The 22,712-nt window shown below is 45.6% G+C and overlaps 1 protein-coding gene across 8 annotated transcripts in view; it reads right to left on the bottom strand.

Moving 5' to 3' along the window:
• The window catches only part of ZMIZ1 (zinc finger MIZ-type containing 1), an 816,521-nt gene that overhangs the window by 21,984 nt on the left and 771,825 nt on the right, over nucleotides 1-22,712 (bottom strand). For 6 of the 8 annotated variants that reach the window (XM_069753082.1, XM_069753085.1, XM_069753083.1 and 3 more), the window contains 8 exons: nucleotides 18,550-18,724; nucleotides 8,039-8,225; nucleotides 7,432-7,642; nucleotides 6,210-6,315; nucleotides 5,915-6,075; nucleotides 5,764-5,831; nucleotides 3,304-3,372; nucleotides 1,727-1,974 (listed from right to left, as the gene is read on the bottom strand). In XM_069753082.1, coding sequence (XP_069609183.1) covers nucleotides 1,727-1,974; nucleotides 3,304-3,372; nucleotides 5,764-5,831; nucleotides 5,915-6,075; nucleotides 6,210-6,315; nucleotides 7,432-7,642; nucleotides 8,039-8,225; nucleotides 18,550-18,724 — 1,225 coding nt within the window. The remainder of the gene's footprint in view (nucleotides 1-1,726; nucleotides 1,975-3,303; nucleotides 3,373-5,763; nucleotides 5,832-5,914; nucleotides 6,076-6,209; nucleotides 6,316-7,431; nucleotides 7,643-8,038; nucleotides 8,226-18,549; nucleotides 18,725-22,712) is intronic. The other 2 variants (XM_069753084.1, XM_069753090.1) reach the window with 1 other exon arrangement.

Genomic DNA, 22,712 nt, shown 5'->3' with positions numbered 1-22,712 from the left:
ATAACCTGTAGGATCAAAGCTAGGAATCATGTAGGCTAAACAGAAATAATAAAGGTACCGTCACACTTAGCGACGCTGCAGCGATACCGACAACGATCAGGATCGCTGCAGCGTCGCTGTTTGGTCGCTGGAGAGCTGTCACACAGACAGCTCTCCAGCGACCAACGATGCCGGTAACCAGGGTAAACATCGGGTAACTAAGCGCAGGGCCGCGCTTAGTAACCCGATGTTTACCCTGGTTACCATCCTAAAAGTAAAAAAACAAACGCTACATACTTACCTACCGCTGTCTGTCCTCCAGCGCTGTGCTCTGCACTCCTCCTGTACTGTCTGTGTGAGCACAGCGGCCGGAAAGCAGAGCGGTGACGTCACCGCTCTGCTTTCCGGCTGACCGACGCTCACACAGACAGTACAGGAGGAGAGCAGAGCACAGCGCTGGAGGACAGACAGCGGTAGGTAAGTATGTAGCGTTTGTTTTTTTTTACTTTTAGGATGGTAACCAGGGTAAACATCGGGTTACTAAGCGTGGCCCTGCGCTTAGTTACCCGATGTTTACCCTGGTTACCAGTGAAGACATCGCTGAATCGGTGTCACACACGCCGATTCAGCGATGTCTGCGGGGAGTCCAGCGACCAAATAAAGTTCTGGACTTTCTTCCCCGACCAGCGACAGCACAGCAGGGGCCTGATCGCTGCTGCCTGTCACACTGGACGATATCGCTAGTGAGGACTCTGCAACGTCACGGATCGCTAGCGATATCGTCTAGTGTGACGGTACCTTAAGAAACCTGAAGTGCTTGAAGGTAAGTTTACTATATATAAGGAAAATGCAGAGCGTGACGGAGGGTGGGGTGAAGTGGGGAGACCGCTATAGCAGAAAAAAAAACTTTAGGAATTATTTTAACTATCAATAAAATTTGTCAGCATGTGTATAAAATCTCCTTTAATAAGTATTTTACAAAGGACCAGTCACCAGTAGCCAGTTTTTGCTCTTATTTTATTCATACTGCTTCCTTGAATATTGTGTTTCTTTTTTTTTTTTTTAAATCCACTACAAGGTATGTTTTTTTTTTATTTTGTGCTAATTTAAATGGTCTTTACCAAGGAGGCGTTGCTCACAATCTGAAGACATGCCCCAAGGAATCCTTTGAGCCACATGTCTCCTTGATATTGACCATACAAAAATGTGGTAGATTAAAGAAAAAAACTACTTGGGAGCAGCAGGAATAAAATAAGAACAAAAACTGACCACTTTTTACCTGGTGACAGGTCCTCTAATTATATTTAGATGGTAGTCTTCAGTATCATTTGCCGTCTAAGATTTCAGTTTGCATTTTTTTTGTATTCAAGTATAATTCTCATTCACTAGTCACTTACTTTTTATGTATAATTTTACATATCATTTACTTCTTTGCATGTTCTTTTCAATAATGCCTGTGCCGGTCTCTGCTTCTGCTTATTACAATTTGATTGGTTGTCGTACAATTTGCATCTATTTATCATTCATATAGTACATTGAGGTCATATTTCTTTTTTCTGTGTGACTCCACATGTCTTTTGATTAGCTTTTCGTACGTTTTTAATATTTTGCTACAATGTACATTAATAAAATAAGTAAAACATTCTGATCTTATCCATATTTATTTTTTCTATTGAGGTTTTGAGTTTTTGCACTGACCTGTTACTAACAAGAACTTTTTGTGTGTATAAAATTAAGTGAAGGTTACCTTGTCCAACATATTCACTGGTGTTACCACCACCTGGTGGAGGCGGTAGTGATGGATAGGGCGAAGGTCCAGGCCCTAATGCAGCAATCATTTCCATTACATTGGGCATGATCATCTGACTGGGACTCATAGTTTTAAACCTCTTCGAGGGCATCCCATCTGGATCATCCTTGATGTGAATCTCTGACTTAATAGGTACCGGCCTCCAGCTGCAGGTAGGGTCTATAGTTACTTCTTCAAATTCAGAGCTAAAGAAAAACATAATGAGGAAGTTAGAGTGACCTGAACTAAGCATTTTAGGTACATCCACCATGGCTTGGGAATTGTTTCTTGAAGACAATTACTGTATTCACATCCCATTTAAAATAACAGATCTGATAATTCAATTTCCGAATTTGGAACTACAGGAGTTAAAGTAGTGACCATGAGAGCAGCCGTTTTAGGCCATGTTCACACGTTCCTGATTTCCTGATTTTTCTGCACTAAAAACCGCAGCTCTTGGCAGAAAACGCAGGTCCTTTTTTTGGTGCGTTTTTTGATGCGTACCCTAACCCTACCCCTAACCCTAACCCTACCGCTAACCCTACCCCTAACCCTATTCTAACCTTATTCTAACCTTAGTGGAAAAAAAAAATTCTTTATTTTTTTATTGTCCCTACCTATGGGGGTGACAAAGGGGGGGGGGGGGGTCATTTACTATTTATTTTGATCACTGAGATAGGTTATATCTCAGTGATCAAAATGCACTTTGGAACGAATCTGCCGGCCGGCAGATTCGGCGGGAGCACTGCGCATGCGCCCGCCATTTTGGAAGATGGCGGCGCCCAGGGAGAAGACGGACGGACGGACACCGGGAGGCCGGGTAAGTATAAGGGGGGGAGATGAGGGCACGGGGGAGGGGGGGGGGGGGGTGGGCGTCGGAGCACGGGGGGGGGGGGGGGTGGCATCGGAGCATGGGGGGTGGGATTGGGGCACGGGGGGCAGCCACACTGCAGCGGTTCTGCACCACAAACCGCAGTAAAACCCGCAGATATATTTTTCATCTGCGGGTTTTACTGCGGGTTTGACCTCACAATGGAGGTCTATGGGTGCAGAACCGCTGCAGTTTTGCAAAAAGAAGTGACATGGTACTTCTTTTTTACCGCAGCTATTCAGCGCGGCTTTTTTTCCCGATTCCCGCATCATGTGCACAGTGGTTCCTGTTTTCCATAGGGTACAGTGTACTGTACCCTGCATGGAAAACAGCTGCGGAGCCGCAGCGGCAAAATCGCGGCGTTTCCGCAGTAAAAAACGCACTGTGTGAACATGGCCTTAGGCTTTCTAGGCTTCCTATCTGCAATCCTAAACATTCCAACACTTGGTCTTACCCAGCCCAAAATGTTACAATGGTATGTTACTGCAGGTAACAGTCTTGGTCTGCACATTGTCACATCCATTTAAGTATACACTTTATTCTATATCCTGTGATAAGCTTTTCGACATGAAGAAACATGGAAAGAGATTTCAGAAGTATAGTTTTTCAATATCAATACAAATTATAAACTGTCCAGACAGTATTCAGCTTATGGTGTACTTACTTCTGTATTGCATTCAAGATTCCCCACATGTACTGATCTACTTCAAGGCCTTCTAAAAGAGCTGTTTTACTGTATGACAGACAAGAAATGAAAGGTTTTAGGGAGCAGAGAATAGAAATGTTCCATCAACTAAGCAACAATATAGATACAAAGTTGTATTGGGCATGAAACAAAACCCACTTCTACGGTCGTCATGCTCTATCAGGGCTCCGTTCTCCTCTGTGAGAACAGAAAAGCCAGCTCTCAGACACGCCAGACACCAGATCTTTCTTATTTCTGTCAGTGTTAAGCATTTTTCGGCTAATTTGTCTAGTATTTTTGTGAACAGAGCCTATCCTACATTTGGTGTGCTAAGTTGAGATACATACTTTATATTCCTCTTTCCAAAAAAAAAAAAAAAGCTTAGCTGTATGAAACAAAATACTTCTCCAACTGTATGTCAGCTCCAGCTACCTATGGCTGCCAATGACCTACCTTACCTATTATGACTATATTTTACTAGATGGTGGCCCGATTCTAATGCATCAGGTATTCTAGAATATGTATGTAGTTTATTTATGAAGATTTAAGAATAATGCAATGAATACACAGGATTCGGCAGTCCAGGCGCGACCAATCAGCTAAGCGTGGTTCAAATCCCACGCCAATTCGCGTCCGGACTGCGCCTGTCGCCCCGGCGGGGTGTGTTATGGCTGGCAATCAGGCAACACAGCGTGCAATAATCAGCGCACATACAGAGATCTGGCAATAACCAAAAACAATAGGACGAGCTCTGAGACGTGGAATCTCTGTAGACTGCAGTACCTGATCTATCCTCACACAACTATAAGCAGCAGTGGATTGCGCCTATCACTACCTATGCAACTCGGCACTGCCTGAGGAGCTGACTAGCCTGAAGATAGAAATACAAGCCTGACTTACCTCAGAGAAATACCCCAAAGGAATAGGCAGCCCCCCACATATAATGACTGTTAGCAAGATGAAAAGACAAACGTAGGAATGAAATAGATTCAGCAAAGTGAGGCCCGATATTCTAGACAGAGCGAGGATAGCAAAGAGAACTATGCAGTCTACAAAAAACCCTAAAACGAAAACCACGCAAAGGGGCAAAAAGACCCACCGTGCCGAACTAACAGCACGGCGGTGAACCCCTTTGCTTCTCAGAGCTTCCAGCAAAAGTTAATAGCAAGCTGGACAGAAAAAACAGAAAACAAACTAGAAGCACTTATCTAGCAGAGCAGCAGGCCCAAGGAAAGATGCAGTAGCTCAGATCCAACACTGGAACATTGACAAGGAGCAAGGAAGACAGACTCAAGTGGAGCTAAATAGCAAGGCAGCCAACGAGCTCACCAAAACACCTGAGGGAGGAAGCCCAGAGACTGCAATACCACTTGTGACCACAGAAGTGAATTCAGCCACAGAATTCACAACAGGGGTGCGACCAATCAGTGAAGCCAGGGCCGGCTCCAGGTTTTTGAGGGCCCCGGGCGACAGTCTCAGTGGCCGCCCCTCCTTAACACATACCACGATTCATGATGCACAGATATAGCAGAGAAATATAGCACAGCCACGTAGTATATAACACAGACCACGTAGTATATAACACAGCCCACGTAGCATATAGCACAGCCACGTAGCATATAACACAGCCACGTAGCATATAGCACAGCCACGTAGCATATAGCACAGCCACGTAGTATATTGCACAGCCCACGTAGCATATAACACAGCCCACGCAGTATATAGCACAGCCCACGTAGCATATAACAGCACACATAGTATATAGCACAGCCACGTAGCATATAACACAGCCCACGTAGTATATAACACAGCCACGTAGTATATAGCAGTGTGGGCTCCATATCTCTGTTAAAAAAAGAATTAAAATAAAAAAAGTTATATACTCACCTTCCGGCGGGCCCCGGATCCAGCCCAGGCCTTTAGCGATGCTCCCTCCAGGTCCGTTCCCAGTGATGCTTTGCGGCAATAACCCGTGATGATGTAGCGGTCTCGCGAGACAGCTACATCATCTAGGGTCATTACCGCAAAGCATTACTGGGACCGGAGAATCGCAAGGAGCGGGAAAAGCTGCCGGGGACACCGGAAGGTGAGAATATCACAAATTTTTTTTTATTATTTGTACCATTATATCTTTTTACTATTGATGCTGCATAGGCAGTATCAATGGTAAAAAGTGAAGCGATGTTTAAATCCCGCCCCAATGTCGCTGATTGGTCACGGCTGGCCGGGCGCGACCAATCAGCGATGTGGGATTTCTGTTACAGACAAACAGACGGAAGTGGACCTTAGACAATAATATATAGATAGGCCTGCACCCAAGAAAGAGAAACAAGTCTCCTGTTGTATACATTTGGATAAGCTAAATGATCCAAATAGTCAGTGTTATCTTAAATCTTAGTGCCCAAAATGGACCAGTATCCTTTCTATCAGCATACTTACTTGCATACGGGACACCGCCATGTCCCTCGTTCGCAGTTCAGTTGAAGATAGGATTCAAGGTCGAAGCACTGCAAGCAGAGTGAGGGCTCAGTTAATATCTGGGGCAAGCTTAAGGCTATGTGAGTAGAAACCGATCACTCCACAGACTAACCTGGACATGTTTGCAGTCATGTCCCCTGGCAGGCAGCTGGATCCGCCTAAACGTAATTGGGCATTTCAAAGAAACTTTGATTGCGGTCTGTTCTACTCCATCCTCACCGTTCAGAGATGCATTCCCAGATGTCGCTGCTACACTGCTGAAATTTCTCTTTACTGCACAAGTGAGCACAAGCCATGTATTACTAAAAGTGTGCAATAAAAGGCCGATGCTTCCCACCATAGAAGCCCAGTTTGATACAGATTTGCATCCTGGTAATATAGTGTAACACAAGGTGTTAATAACTTACTTTTTGTGATACAGTGTTCAGCTGGGAGCAACCTCTTCTTCAACAAACCTTGCAATACTGAACGCACTGAAGGCCGATGGACTAACTGCAGTACAAACAAGTGGGACTGTAGATGAAGAAAAATAAAGTCAGTATGCACAAGGTTGGCGACAAGCTCAAGAAGTAACGCTGCAATGAAGAGGGGTAACACTGCAGCATTACTACAGAATTTTAAAATACATGTAATATCATAAGTGTTATGGTACGTATTTATACTTTGCTTTGATTATAGTTTTGGACAATTAAATCTACCTATATATCTTTGCTAATTCGGTATTTTAGTATTAGCTTTATAAGTGTTATTCATAAAAGCAATAACGCAGGGGGTTCTCTCTGATATAGAGGTGTCTGTGATAAACATTTCTTTGTCTCCTAAAGTATAGTAAGATGGTAGAACTGGCTAGAAAGTAATTTTGACAAAATCCATAATTTATGATTTTGTTTTTCCCAACTTAAATAAATTCTGTCTTAGGTAATGTAATGTAAAAAGCCATTCCCACTTTTCTTATCTCTGTGCTTGTAATAAAGACTTGTGACTGAGCTGCGATCAGACAAGCCGGTACACCAAGAGACCCTGCTTATGTGCCCTAGTCTCACATCGACTCCCTGATTTGATCAAACTGGCAAACGTGTGAAACCTTTTGAGTTTCTCCTAAAACTTTCCATACAGGTTTCCATTACATAAGCCAATTCCCTTTTAATCTTCCCCTTTTTCACCATGTCCACTACGTTCTTTTTGCTGAACCTGATTTCAGTGTTGTATGAAAAAAAAATTGTTTCATGGTTCCACAAGCAAATGAGCAGAGGTTGCATGATGTTCATCAATACAGGGCTTTTCCATAAGGGCATTCTGTAATATGTACATCACAGTAAATAGCAGCTAAAACACTTTATGGCTGCTACATGGCAGGCAGGGCAATGGAGCTGGGATTCAGAAGCCTGCTTCAGTATAAGAGATCTGCTACAAAGGAGTCCTGTGCAAATATACGTACTCCTGTTGCAAATTTAGTCTACCGTACATGCATACCTGCTTTTGTACTGAATTTTATTCTACAAGCAGTAAAAATTGCTTGTTGCGGTTACAAATGATGGAAATTGTTCCTGAAGTTGAAATTAATCGTTTTGGCAGCATAGACAGCATACTAAATAATAGCAAATAAAGGGTCTGAAGGCGGACACTTACACAACAACAGGCAGTGACGGTAATTTGGATGGTATTGCGGCCTGGCTGGCAAACGTGCTTGAGGTGCAAAGGTTTGTGGGAAGTCTTATTGTCACCCCGCTCAATAGTAAGAGGAGTAGCATTGACGCTGACTTGTACAGATGCAGGCCAGTTAGTGTTCATCTGTCTGTCTTCATGGTGATAGCACTTAAATTGCAATTCCAAGTCTGACCTGTTAAAGGCAAATAGATATATATATCTTCAAGTAAACTGGACATTCTGATTAAGGAGATCAGCCACTTTTCCTTGTTACTGCAGTGTTCCTCAAAAAGTGACCACCAGTGGCTGCTGGTGGAGGAGACTGTGACCAGACCAGTCTGTTGTCCTAGTCCAAACATCTCACAGGAAAGCTGCTTTTCTATTGAAGGAGGCTGATGGGCGGGTCTTCACACATGCTCCTTCACAGTGCTGGGGAGTGTGTGAGGAGAGCTTCACTAACAAGAAAAAGTAGCCAACCCCTTTAACAACAAATATGGGATGTCATACACAAAATACACACAGAAAATGTAGAATGAAAAGGTTTCCTCATGCTAATTAGAAGCGTTAGTGATCATTCATCAAAGTTTACCTCCACATGAGGGTCTGATGGACGGTTGGCCGCAAGTGGAACACGTGGTTGCTAACCGCAAGGTTGTGCTCCAATCGGAAAGGCTCCAATACCACTCCATCCCGAACAGGAAATGTTAAGCGGAGCTCGTCTGCGTGGCTGGCTGAGATCGAAGAGGGAGAGAAAGCGTGAACTTTCCCTTTTGCATCTGCAGTGCGACAATGTGAAGATTAGTAAGCAAAGCATAGAGTACTAGAGACCCTAGACCCCCTCAAAGATCAAGTACCGTATATACTCGAGTATAAGCCGACCCGAGTATAAGCCGACCCCTCTAATTTTGCCACAAAAAACTGGGAAAACTTAATGACTCGAGTATAAGCCTAGAGTGGGAAATGCAGCAGCTACCGGTAAATATCAAAAGTAAAAATAGATACCAATAAAAGTAAAATTAATTGAGACATCAGTAGGTTAAGTGTTTCTGAATATCCATATTGAATCAGGAGCCCCATATAATGCTCCATAAAGTTTATGATGGCCCCATAAGATGCTCCATATTAAAATATGCCCCATATAATCCTGCATAAAGGTTAATAATGGCCCCATAAGATGCTCCACAGACACATTTGCCCAATATAATGCTGCACAAATGTTGATTATGGCCCCATAAGATGCTCCATAAAGATATTTGCCCCATATAGTGCTGCACAAACCTTGATTATGGCCCTATAAGATGCTCCATACAGACACTTGCCCCATATAATGCTCCACAAACGTTAATTATGGCCCCATAAGATGCTCCATAAAGATATTTGCCCCATATAGTGCTACACAAACGTTATGGCCCCATAAGATACTCCATACAGACATTTGCCCCATATAATGCTGTACAAACGTTAATTATGGCCCCATAAGATGCTCCATACAGACACTTGCCCCATATAGTGCTGCAGAAACGTTGATTATGGCCCCATATAGTACTGCACAAACGTTGATTATGGCCCCATATACTACTGCACAAACGTTGATTATGGCCCCATATAGTACTGCACAAAAGTTGATTACGATATGATACGATACACTTTATTGATCCCGTGGGAAATTATAGTATCACAGCAGCACAACTTAAATCATAAAAATCATAAAAGAATTACATAGTTGACATGACAGTGGAGTTGACAGAAGAACATTATACATTATATGGCCCCATAAGATGCTCCATACAGACACTTGCCCCATATAGTGCTGCACAAACGTTGATTATGGCCCCATACAGACACTTGCCCCATATAGTGCTGCACAAACGTTGATTATGGCCCCATACAGACACTTGCCCCATATAGTGCTGCACAAACGTTATGGCCCCATAAGATGCTCCATACAGACACTTGCCCCATATAGTGCTGCACAAACGTTGATTATGGCCCCATACAGACATTTGCCCCATATAGTGCTGCACAAACGTTGATTATGGCCCCATACAGACACTTGCCCCATATAGTGTTGCACAAACGTTATGGCCCCATAAGATGCTCCATACAGACACTTGCACCATTTGCTGTTGCTGCGATAAAAAAAAAAAAATCACATACTCACCTGTCCGTCGCTCAGGCTCCCGGCACTTTCAATATTCACCTGACTTTGTTCCGGCGCTGCTCCATCTTCAGCGTCTTCTGCACTGACGTTCAGGCAGAGGGTGCGCACTAACCAGGTCATCGCGGTCTCTGACCTGAGCGTCACTGCAGAAGACGCTGAAGACGGAGCGGCGCCCGGAACAAAAAGCAAGTGAATATCGCGCAGCGCTCCCCTCCCCGTTATACTCACCTGCTCCTGGTGCGGTGTCCCTGGTTCCCGAGCGCCGCAGCTTCTTCCTGTACTGAGTGGTCACCGTTACCGCTCATTACAGTAATGAATATGCGGCTCCACCCCTATGGGAGGTGAAGCAGCATATTCATTACTGTAATGAGCGGTACCATGTGACCGCTCAGTACAGGAAGAAGCTGGGGCGCCGGGGAAAAGACATGCAGGGACCGCGACAGGAGCAGGTGAGTATAATTAGACAGCCCCCGCTCCCCCTTCCCTGATGACCCCTGGGTATGACTTGAGTATAAGCCGAGAGGGGGACTTTCAGCCCAAAAAAATGGGCTGAAAATCTTGGCTTATACTTGAGTATATACGGTATATAGCCAGTACAAGAGCCTACAATATTTTAAATATTCACAGCAAAAATTCATTAGTCTTCAAGGTCAACTTGGAAGTTTTTTACATGTACAATATGGTGCAAACATTTTAGGCAGGTCTGGAAAAACTGCTGCAAAGTCATGCTTTAAAAAATAGATGCGTTAATGAATTTTGTTCAATTAACAAAATGCTAAGTGGATGAACAACAGAGAAATCTAAATCGATATTTGTTATGACCACTCTTTGCCTTCAAAATAGCACCATAGAATAAATTCTTCTAGGCACACTTACACACAAGTTGTACAGTTTTTGGAGGAAGTCGGTAGGAGGGTTGTTCCAAATAAAATGGAAAACAAACCACAGATCTTCGGTGGATTCTAAGCATTGAGAACAGAAAGAAAAGTTGAGAACCATAGATGCAGTGTTGTGGACAGCAAGAAATGGGCGAAGATGAGGACCATGGATGCAGTAGTCAGGCAAGGAAACTTAGTGCAGCAGATGAAAAACACATCATGCTTACTTCACTTTAAAAAAGCAGATGTCTAGCAATGCCATCACCTCTGAACTGGCAGCAACCAGTGGGACCCAACCACACCTATCTACTGTTCAGAGTCTGGTTAGAAGTGATCTTCATGAAATAATTAAAGCCAAAATCCATATGTTCTATCACAAAAATATAGGAATTGGGGTGCTGGAAATGTGGATTTTTGTGTTACTCACAGTAAAATCCTTTTCTCCGAGACGCTCATTGCGGGACTCAGGATTGTGGTGTATGCTACTGCCACCAGGAGGCTGACACTAAGTAAACATTAAAAAAGGTTAGCTCCTCCTCTGCAGTATACACCCCGACACAGGCCGCAGGAGAACCCAGTTTGGTGCAAAAGTAGTAGGAGAACAAAAAGTAAATCAGCTTTAACGCAGGACCAATATGTCCAAAAACAACCCCACCAATTGATAAATGCAAAAAAAACAAGAAACAAATCAAAAAGGAGCCATCTGGCTAACAGGGTGAGAGCTGTGTCCCACAATGAGCATCTCGGAGAAAATGATTTTACGGTGAGTAACACATAAATCCATATTTCTCCTTTGTCTCATTGGGGAACACAGGACTGTGGGACGTCCCAAAGCAGTCCCTGGGTGGGAAATTGACTGAATGGTATAAGCCCTAGGCACCTACCGCCTATAGGAGCGCTACCGCTGCCTAAAGAATCTTTCTAACCAGACTTGCATCCGCCGAAGCCTGAGTATGGATACTATAGTGTTTGGAAAAAGTGTGTAGACTGGACCAGGTCGCCACTTTGCAAACCTATTCTGCCGATGCTTGGTGCCGAAGTGCCCAGGAAGCACCCACTACCCGGATGGAGTGTGCCCTGATCCCAGCTGGAACAACTGTGCCTTTGATGTGGTAGGAACCCTGAATTGTCAATCGTATCCACCTGGCTATGGTCGATCTTGAGGCAGCGAGTCCCTTCATGCAACTCTCGGGGAGGACGATCAGCGTGTCTGTCTGCCGAAAAGATGCCGTCCGTGACAAATACCTCCTGAGCGCTCTCACTATACGAGGAAACCAACTTTGGCAAAAAAGAGGGTGTTGGCCTGATTACCACCTTATCCTGATGTAACAGTAAAAAAAAGAGCTCAGAAGGATTGAGTCGCCAGCTCCGAGACCCGCCTGATGGATGTTATGGCCACCAAAAAAACAACCTTCCAGGAAAGGTATGTCAAGGAGAGTCCTGAAGAGGCTCAAAATGAGATTCCTGCAGGACCCCTAGGACCAGGTTAAGGTCCCAAGCGTCCAAGGTGGCCTTGTAAGGTGGTATCATGTGAGCAACGCCTTGTATGAAAGTCTTCACCTGTAAATTGGTAGCGATCCTGCGCTGAAAAAGGACAGACAAGGCTGATATCTGTCTTTTGAGGGTACTTGGTGCTAGGCCCGAATCCAGGCCGGCTTGGAGGAACGCGAATATGTTGGGAATAGAGAAACAAAGCGGGGAAAGACCGCGCTCTCGGCACCATGCGAAGAAGACCTTCCAGGTGTGATGGTAGATAAGTGCTGAGGCGGGCTTCCAGGCGCTAATCATAGTAGCGGCCACTTTTTGGGAAAACCCGGCCTGGGTTAGAATCCAATGGCCAGGCCGTAAAAACACAGGGCCCTTGAATTCTGGTGGTAGATTGGGCCCTGGGAGAGAAGGTCCGGGCGCCCCGGGAGCCTCGGCGAGCAGCTGCACTAGGTCTGTGTACCATGACCGACGAGGCCAATCTGGGGAAACCAAAACTGCTGGGACCCCCTCTGTCTTGACTTTCCTGATTACCTTCGGGAGCAGTGCCAGCGGGGGAAATATATGGGAGGTGAAACTGGTTCCAGGGTGGGACCAACGCATCCACAGCGATTGCCTGTGGATCCCTATTTCGGATGACAAACCTGAGTACTTTGGTGTTTATCCCGGAGGCCGTCAGGTCAACGTCCAAAGTTCCCCAGCGTTTGCAAATCTTCCGGAAAACGTCAGGATGGAGTGACCAGTCCCCGGACGCAAGACCCTGATGGCTGAGAAAATCCGCCGCTCAGTTCTCTTCTCCCGGAAAGTGGACTGCTGAGATCACAGAGTGTTTTTTCTCGGCCCAGCAGAGGACATGTTTTACCTCGTGCATGGCCGCCCTGCTGCGGGTACCCCCTTGATGATTTGTGTATGCCACGGCAGTGGCATTGTCCGATTGAATCCGGATGTTGGGGCCTGCCAGAAGACAAAGAAAATGCTGCAGAGCCAGCCGAACAGCCCGAATCTCCAGAAGGTTGATCGGAAGAGTTGACTCCCGTGAAGACCAGCGTCCCTGGGCTGTGTGGAAGCCAAACCCTGCTCCCAATCCGAGAAGACTGGCGTCGGTCGTGACCACCAGCCAATAGACTGGGGGAAAAGGCTTCCCCTGTCGAAGAGAGGAACTCATTGTCCCACCATGTAAGCGCCTGTCTGACCTGTGTGGACAGACGGCACATGTGGTTGAGAGAGCATGGGTTCCTGTCCCAAGCAGCCAAAAGGGCATGCTGGAGGGGGGCGAAGATGGAGTTGCGCAAATAGAACTGCCTCTATTGCTGCCACTTATCCTTCCTAAGACTCTTATGCAAAACCAGATAGAATGAGAGACCGGCTGGTGAAGGGCCCGCACTTCCTGCCGGAGAGCCAGGACCTCGTCCCGGGGGAGGACTGTCAACCCTCGGGAGGTGTCGAAGATCATCCCCAGAAAGGTGATCTTCTGAGATGGCACAAAGGATTCACCAGTCACACTAGGTGAAAAAGAGTATCCAGTGAGATACAAACACTTTCCTCGCAGGCCAGAAAAGACGGACCCTTGACCAGGTCGTCATCTAAAAAAGGCAAGACGACTATGTCCCGGGAATGCAGGATGGATACAACGGCTGCCATGACCTTTGTGAACACCCTCAGGGCGGTATGGGGATGTGAAGATAGGCGTCTTGAATGTCTATTGAAGCTAAGTATTCTCCCTTTTCCATGGCAGCAATGACCGAGCGGAGAGAATCCATTCGGAAGTGACGAATGCTTACAAACCTGTTCAGATATTTCAGGTCCAGAATGGGCCATACAGCTCCGTCCTTTTTGGAAACTATGAACAGGTTGGAATAGAACCTCCGGTACGGGGATAATAACTCCGCTGCCCCAAAGAAACTCGACAGCCTTGAATAAGGCCCGTACACGGGATTCCGATCTGGGAAGACGAGAGATAAAAAAAATCGACTCGGGGGGCGGCTGATAAATTCTATCTTGTACCCCGAGGACACCAGCTCTTTTACCCACCTGTCGTGAACGACAGCGAGCCAGAACTGGTGAAACCAGAGTAGGCAGCCGACTACTTTGCTGGTGTCGACCGGAGCCTGCCTCCAGTCATTTGGCTGAAAATCTGTGGGACCTAGATCCCCTTGATTTTGGCTGGTGGGACCACATTTTTCCCAACAGGTTGGCTCTGTAAGAGATCTGACGATCTCTGTCCTGATGAGGCCAACCTGAGCCGACGGGATTTGCCGCTGCGGTCCCCTCAGGGTTGCAAAAAGACTTAAACCGTGCCGGAAGCTGGCGACAAAATGGCTGCTTAATCCTTTGCTGCGGGAGAAAGTTGCTTTTCCTTCCTGTGGTCTCAGAAATTAGCTGATCCAATTATTCACCAAATAATCGGCCGCTCTGATAGGGCAGAGCAGTAAGGGACTTTTTTGAGGTTGAGTCCGCCTGCCATGTCCTCAACCATAATGCCCTTCTAATGGAAATAGCGTTTGTGGCAGTCAGTGCCGCGCAGTTCGCCGCATCCAATTATTCATTAATCAGATAGTCTCCCGCTAGAGCGATCTGCTTCGAGATCTCGGCCACCTCTGATGGCAGGTTCCTACCCTGTAGAGCTCTACTCAATGATTCTCACCAGGATATCATGGCCTTAGCTACCCAAGTCACCGCAAAGGAGGGCGAGAGGGCTGAGCCTAATGCCTCAAACACTGAGCGAGCCAGGTTCTCTATGAGTCGATCAGTTGGATCCCTAATAGAAGAATCATTAGGAAGGGATAACAATGTTTTAGAAGCCAAAAGCGATACGGGTGGATCTACCGAAGGGGATTCTGCCCACTTTTTACGGACTTCAGGGGCAAAAGGATATCTTGCATTTAGAGCCTTTTGCCCGGAGAATCGCCTGTCCAGCCTCTCCCTGTGACGCTGCACTGAGCCCTCAAACTCTGGGTGAGTGCAAAATACTCTATGAGGTGGTTTGAACCATTTAGAAGACACCTTATGACCAGAGGCCAAGGTGGATTCATCATCTATCCCCAGGGTTTGGTTGATGAGACTGTCGACTGTCCCCTGGTAATTAGCCGCCTCTAAATTGAGGGGTCCTTCGGAATCGTAATCTGAGCCTTGTTCGCTAACCTCCGATGGTGAGGTAGAGTGAGAGACAGAAGTCATGGATGCAGAGGCACTGGACGGACTCGGCGACGCTGTGTGGGTTCGTTTCCCCCGCGTCTGTCTGGTGAGAGAGCGGCCCCTGCAGGCCGGAGGCTTCTGTAAGACGGAGGACCCCTCCAATACAGGCGAACCACTGCCCCTGCCCCTATCGGGGGCCTGAAGGGACTCAACTGCTCTCGTGACGCCATAGACTGCGACAGAGAAAAGGCCCATTCTGGGGGACCTGATACACTGGGCTCAGTCACAGGGGAAGGCTCAGTAGCAGGGGAGGGCTCCTGGGCGCGTTCGTAATCGCAGGCTTCACAGAAACGATTACTCTGGGCATGCGGAAAAGCGGACCGACAGGCAACACATGAGGCATATAATACCGTATGAGTCTTGGTCCTTCTAGAGATGCTGGACCTGCTGCCGATATGATCTGAGGCAGGAGAATTTGGATAAGGTGCAGGAATAGAGAGTGGAGCTGACAGGCTGGGGGGAGTAGCACTTACCCCAGTCCTGAGTCCCCGGCCGTTCTGCGGAACATGTAAGAGGGTGCAGCAGGAGACTTCAGCAATGTCTGCTATCTTCAAAAAGAAAAGAAAAAGCGCACCCACTTGGTGGGTGGTCCTGCCGGAAATAGTGGCTTCTGTGGGTGGAACCTTGAACCAAGACAAACCTCAGCGCTGGCCTGAGGGCGCTTGGGGCGGGACCAGAAGAAAAAAGTCTTCCGGAGGCGGGATTTACGCCCGCGGCCTAGCGCCGGCCGAAGCCAGGAGCTAAATTTCTGGTGACCGCATGAGCATACAGCAGGCGGGCTCGCCGGAAGCTAACGCGGTTAAAAGGGCGGGGCTTCCGCCCGCGGCCTAGCACCGGCAGAAGCCGGGGACTAAATTTACGGCACCCGCCGCAGGGCTTACAGGTGGAGGGCACACGCATGGTAATGCTCCCACCCGGAACGTGATCAACCGGAAGGCCCGACCTGGGCCGGAACCAAGCCATTCGACGCCGGATGGGGAGGCCAAAGATCGTCCAGGGAAACGCTGCAGCAGGAGCCCTCCAGGCCCCCTACTGCAAAAAATCAGCAGATGGAGCGCTTCAGCTGTGCCCAGTTTCAGGTTCGCGGGTTGGGCTGCGTAAAGGACGGTGCAGGCACCCTAACTATCTTCCCTACAGGGGGTGAGGAGAGGGACCGTCTGCCTCCTTGCATCACTGCAGTCCTTAGCATTGGTGATGCAGTGAGGGCCGCACGGACTGTCGTATGCCTCTGTACAGCCTAGGGTTTCTATACCATAGGGTTGTCAGGGCTGAGTCCAGCATCTTGTCCCAGATTGCGGGAGAGGATACGTGGAGGCGACACTACAAGTGCTTGCCCGTTGTAGGTTTGGGGAGATCGGTCCCCTTCAAAAAGGTCCGTCGCCCCTGTCTCATCTTCATGGAAAAAAAAAAAGGTCTGGGAAGAAACCAGGGATGTGCCTTCTAAGGACACTAAGCATGAACTGGGTTCGCCTGCGGCCAGTGTCAGGGTGTATACGGCGGAGGAGGAGCTAACCTTTTTTTATGTTTACTTAGTGTCAGCCTCCTGGCGGCAGTAGCATACACCACAGTCCTGTGTCCCCTAATGAGACGAAGGAGAAATGGCAGCAGGTGCCCCAGACTGAGGAGTCAAATATTTGGCTTTAAAAGAAGGCAGTTTATTAGCAGGAAAAGCTGGAAAGTGGTACAATCATGAGTGTACGCACGAACAGTGAAGCATTGCAAAAGGTCCTTGCACTTTTGGGGCTGAATTTCAGCAAATAGTGTTCAGAACTTGGTCAATAGTAATCCTCAATGCTGAGAAATACTGACAGATACTTATCCATCATGAAATTCCATCAGGGAGGCTTGTGGTTGGCTGCAAATGTATTCTGCAGCAGGACAAAAACCCCAAACATACAGACAATATAATATAATTAAAAACTATCTTTAGCATAATGAACAGGAAGTCCTGGAAGTGATAATATGGTCCCCACAGAGCCCTGATCTCAACATCATCCAGTCTGTCTGGAATTACATAGACAGAGGGATTAGCGCAAGCCTCATACACAGAAGATCTGTAGTTCGTTCTACAACAAACTGAGTTCCTTCAAAAACTGTGTGCAAGTGACAAGTGTACTGATAATTGATGCTGCTTTGAAGGCAATGGGTGGGGACAACAAATATTTATTTTCTTCAGATTTCTCTTTTGTTCATTCACTTTGCATTTTGTTAATAGATGAAAATAAACTATTAAGACTTTTACTTTTGAAAGCATTCTGACTTGGCAGCATTTTTTCTTACCTGCCTAAAACGTTTGCACAGTACTGTATATAGAAAACAAAACAAAAAATTATGTTTGCCTATACCAACTGAAGAAATATTCTATAGGTAAAACAATGCAATGCAACTCAATTTTCATATTTGCATGCTATGGCACCACAGAGTGCTGCCTTTTTTGTTTGAGTGTATACGAGTTGGTGACTCAAGGTTAGCACCTGCTCACACGTAGTTTATGTTTGGATGTGACGTTCGTTTTTTGGAAATTTGTATTCATTGGCCTTCTGACTGAGCACTCTGCCTTTTGGCCACAGGTGTTTTTAGTCACAGCAGGACCACTACCCCTCCACAGAAATATAGATTTCAGTCTAAGAGAGGATTCATGTTCCCATACAGATGAAGACTTTATTCTAAGAGAAAAATGGCATTGTTAGGTCCAGGAAACGATAAACGCCTTAACGTGGCTTCCAGGTACTCATGAATTGGCCAATTTATGCACTAAGTGTAACGGGGTCTAACAAGCTGGGGTACCTATTTCAGTACCACCCCGTGTTTCAGGAGGTCCACGCTGCGTTTGATGGATTCTGAATGAAGGATGCTGGCTGGAATTCCTTGGTTACGTGAGAGCATATAAAAGCTGACTGCTACCCCACGTATTTCCAGTCTAAAAAGAACACACTTTATTTTCAGCACACAGAATATATAACACAGATACACAGGACAGGCCAATAGGAAAACAGCTGGCCAGACATACATTACAATAGCCGCAGGGGGCCGGAGCCTGCCGCTATTTACTGTGGGAATTACAAAGGTGGGGGGAAGGTCAGAAAGAGAATATCTTGTCCAGGGGCGCAGCCTGTGGACTGATGCATTTAACATGGAAACTATTATACATACATATACTGCATAACATTCTTGGTGCTGGGGGGTTCTGTAACAATAAGCTTTCTCAATTTTTCATATTTATAATGCAGTAATGCAATTCAATTTTCAAATTTCATATTTGCATGCTATGGCGCCACAGAGTGCTGCCTTTTTTGTTTGCGTAAAACATGATGGTGCACAAAATAAAAGGAAAAATTGGTCTCCTAGTCAAAGATTCTAGTTAATAAGATTCTCACTCACTTGGTGGTGGAGGTAAGGAGCTCATGTTTGGCTTGATGTCTGGAGGGAACGGAGGCTTGACATCTTGACTAGGGGACAGGTATGGTGGAATAGTACTACCAGGAGTCATAGGTGGCGTGGGGTTTCCAGGAACAGGTGAGTGAGGGTAGTTACCAACAGGACCTGGCCTGGAGGGCTGCAAAATGGCATAAAAAGTAAGTTAGTGTTACACAATTGGGAGCCTTCAGAACTTGGAAGCAAACAATGTGCAGTATTCCAAAGTCATTTATTAATATCATACCAAAAGTAGTCAGTACACCCTCATATTAATCGTTATTGTGATAAACACTAAAGGAAGACAGCCCTTACTTTTTTTTTATACATTTTAGTTGATAACATTCCGCTTCACCACTCCTGAATAGAACATTTTTAGTCATACAGTGATACATCACCGGCCATTATAGTGGTGCTAGTACTAATTACCACAAACCTGAAACATGTTTATCAACTACAGGAGAGACTAATTCACGGACTTAAATTTACTTGTGATTTATCTTCTATAAGTTAACTAAACAAGATTACTAAAAGATAACGGATAGTACATGTTGCACCAATTTCTCCATGTAACCATTTACAGCCAGAGTAAAACACCATCATAGTTGTTAAAGAAATGGCAGATACATACAATGTCTGACTTACTAGATTTGGAATTGTCAGCAATATTGTAAACTACACTAGTTTAATTTTATTACTATAATAAGTAGAGTTGTTCCAAGCTCAAGACCACATCCATATATAATATATATAGTACAGTGAACACAAAGCGGATGATAGACAAAAGATAAATTATACCATGATATATTGGGATTAACCTAATCTGAGTACAACTATAAATGACAAAGCGGAAAGCTTACAGACAGTAACTTTTACCATCTGGCCTGGAGAGGAGGACGCCAAGTCAAAGAAATATTGGCCCCGTATGTTTTGTGGACACAATGGTGTAGCTTAAAAAAGTAGAACCTCAACTAAAGGAGGCCAATTTCCATTCAGACATAATAAAGGGTTAATCAAAACTATAAATGGTAGAAACAAGCATGGAAAAATGAATTTTGCACCATTAAGTCAAAATACAGAACATGGTTGCTTCAGCTGTATGCATTATCCCTCCTCTGTTGGACTACTTTTTGAATTATTCCTGTACTGTGACATTACTATGGTGTTAATGTAGACCGGGGTGGGGAACCTCAAGCCCATGGGCCATTTACGACCGGAAATGACCTTTTCTTCGGGCCTCAGGCAGATTCCCGATCACCACAGTGCTTGGGCAGGCAGCCGTGTTTTGATGCCCACGCCTTTTAGTTTCTTCTTGCTCTGTGAGCAAGCACATACAATGGTCACTAATGAACAGTGGGGCACGTCCAATGAAGGATTACGTCCTGACTAGTGATGAGTGAGTGTACTCGTTGCTCGGGTTTTCCCCAAGCACGCTCGGGTGATCTCTGAGTGTTTGTTAGTGTTCGGAGATTAAGTTTTCATAAGCGCAGCTCTGAAGATCACCCGAGCGTGCTTGGGAGAACCCGAGCAACGAGTACACTCGCTCATCACTAGTCCTGATACCAGCGTCAGCCTCAGGACGTACTTTTAGTTTAAGAAACACAGAACACTAATCTTGTATATAAAGAACAGGCAATTGTGGTGTGCTGGGAGGGTTGACAGTGGAAACCACTACAGAGAAGAGAACAAAAACCAAAGCAATAAAGAGCAAAGGACCACCAGAAAGTATACAGGCTAGAGAATAATCAAAATATGCCTTGATTATAAAAATGGCAAAAGGTTACATAAACATAAAAAGTATATATATACACGAAATAGTACAAAACGTGCACAATAACAGGACTGGACAGAATATATTATTTCACAGCAACCCCTGAACACCTCTATAGAAGGATTTTATATATTACTCGGCTGTGCATACCCTATTGTGCAAAATATGTAAATATAAATCTGAAATACGTGAGACCTCAATCAGAAAAAACAAAAACAAATGATTTGCAAAAATGTGCTAGTGTGCAAAAAATACTAGGCCAACTATAGAGTGCCAGCAAATCAATCAAAAATTAATCATAAGGTGGACAAGTAAAGTGCCAAAGTGCAATGACCGCAATTAAGGGTCAAACAATGTGCAAGATACAAAAAGATTATCCACAAAGAGTGAAGCTATTATAGAAAAATATATAGGATAGCACAGCGAAATATATGCAATATACCTGGGGAGTAAGCTGAGTCCCGTGCTTGCGCACACCCGACGCGCGTTTCGGAAACTTTTCCTTCGTCAGGGAAAAAAGCCTAGTATTTTTTGCACACTAGCACATTTTTGCAAATTACGATGAAACAAGAAAAGAAAACAGTGCGGCACTCACCCTTATTATTTGAAGCTGTGAAATCGTGCTCTTTATTGGAGAAAAATGGACCCGTTGAAGCACATACCGTGCGAAACGGCCGTCGTCCACACTCCACCTCCGCACCCTCTCGCTGACCTGATGTCCTAATGGATGTTTTATACATTTTTCTCCAATAAAGAGCACGATTTCACAGCTTCAAATAATAAGGGTGAGTGCCGCACTGTTTTCTTTTCTTGTTTCATCGTATTTACTCTGGATTGCCTATCAGTGCTGAGCACCGTATACCCAGAACATACGTGCCACCTGCGTATTTTTCGGATGTTCTTTAAGGAGTGTATGTCCATATTGATTTGTGCTTCTCTAGTGCCGTCCATTGCTCATTCTGTGTATTTTTGCAAATTATTTGCTTTTGTTTTTTCTGATTGAGGTCTCACGTATTTCACAGTTATATATTTGCATATTTTGCACAATAGGGTATGCACAGCCAAGTAATATATAAAATCCTTCTATAGAGGTGTTCTGGGGTTGCTGTGAAATAATATATTCTGTCCAGTCATGTTATTGCGCTTGTTTTGTACTATTTTGTGTATATATATACTTTTATATTTATGTAACCTTTGGCCATTTTTATAATAAAGACATATTTTAATTATTCTCTAGCCTGTATACTTTCTGGTGGTCCTTTGTTCTTAATTGCTTTGGTTTTTGGTCAGGACGTACTTTGTGGACGGAGTTAGCACATGATTTGTACGAACCCTTAGGCCATGTTCACACAGTGCGTTTTTTACCGCGGAACCGCGGCGGTTTTGCCGCTGCGGTTCCGCAGCTGTTTTCCATGCAGGGTACAGTACACTATACCCTATGGAAAACAGGACACACTGTGCACATGGTCCGGAAATTGTAAAAAAAAAGCCGCGCTGAATAGCTCCCGGAAAAAAGAAGGAGCATGTCAATTCTTCTTCCTGAACCGCAGCGGTTCTGCACCCATAGACCTCCATTGTGAGGTCAAAATCGCAGTAAAACCCGCAGATCAAAAATATATCTGCGGGTTTTACTGCGATTTGATGTGCAGAACCGCTGCAGCAGGAAGTGCGGGGGAGCGGGCGGAAGTGCGTGGGCGGAGTGTGGCTGCCCCCCCGTGCTCCGATCCCGCCCCCCCGTGCTCCGATGCCCCCCCCCCGTGCTCCGATGCCCCCCCCCCAGTGCTCCGATGCCCCCCCCGTGCCCTAATCTCCCCCCCTTATACTTACCCGGCGTCCCGGTGTCTGTCCGGCCGTCTTCTCCCTGGGCGCCGCCATCTTGCAAAATGGCGGGCGCATGCGCAGTGCGCCCGCCGAATCTGCCGGCCGGCAGATTCGCTCCAAAGTGCATTTTGATCACTGAGATATAACCTATCTCAGTGATCAAAATAAAAAAATAGTAAATGACACCCCCCCCACTTTGTCACCCCCATTGGTAGGGACAATAAAAAAAATAAGAATTTTTTTTTTTTTTCACTAAGGTTAGAATAGGGTTAGGGGTAGGGTTAGGGGTAGGGTTAGGGTTAGGGTTAGGGGTAGGGTTAGGGGTAGGGTTAGGGGTAGGGTTAGGGGTAGGGTTAGGGTTAGGGGTAGGGGTAGGGGTAGGGTATTTTCAGCCATTTTAGCCCTAAAAAGCTTCCTAGGAAACACACAGTAAAAAAAGGATAAAAAAACGCATCAAAAAACGCATCAAAAAACGCATCAAAAACGCATCAAAAAAGGACAAAAAAATTGACCTGCGTTTTCTGCCAAGAGCTGCAGT

The sequence above is a fragment of the Ranitomeya imitator genome, chromosome 2, assembly GCF_032444005.1.
Source record: "Ranitomeya imitator isolate aRanImi1 chromosome 2, aRanImi1.pri, whole genome shotgun sequence".
NCBI lineage: Eukaryota > Metazoa > Chordata > Amphibia > Anura > Dendrobatidae > Ranitomeya > Ranitomeya imitator.
This window is presented reverse-complemented; position numbering and strand designations above follow the sequence as displayed.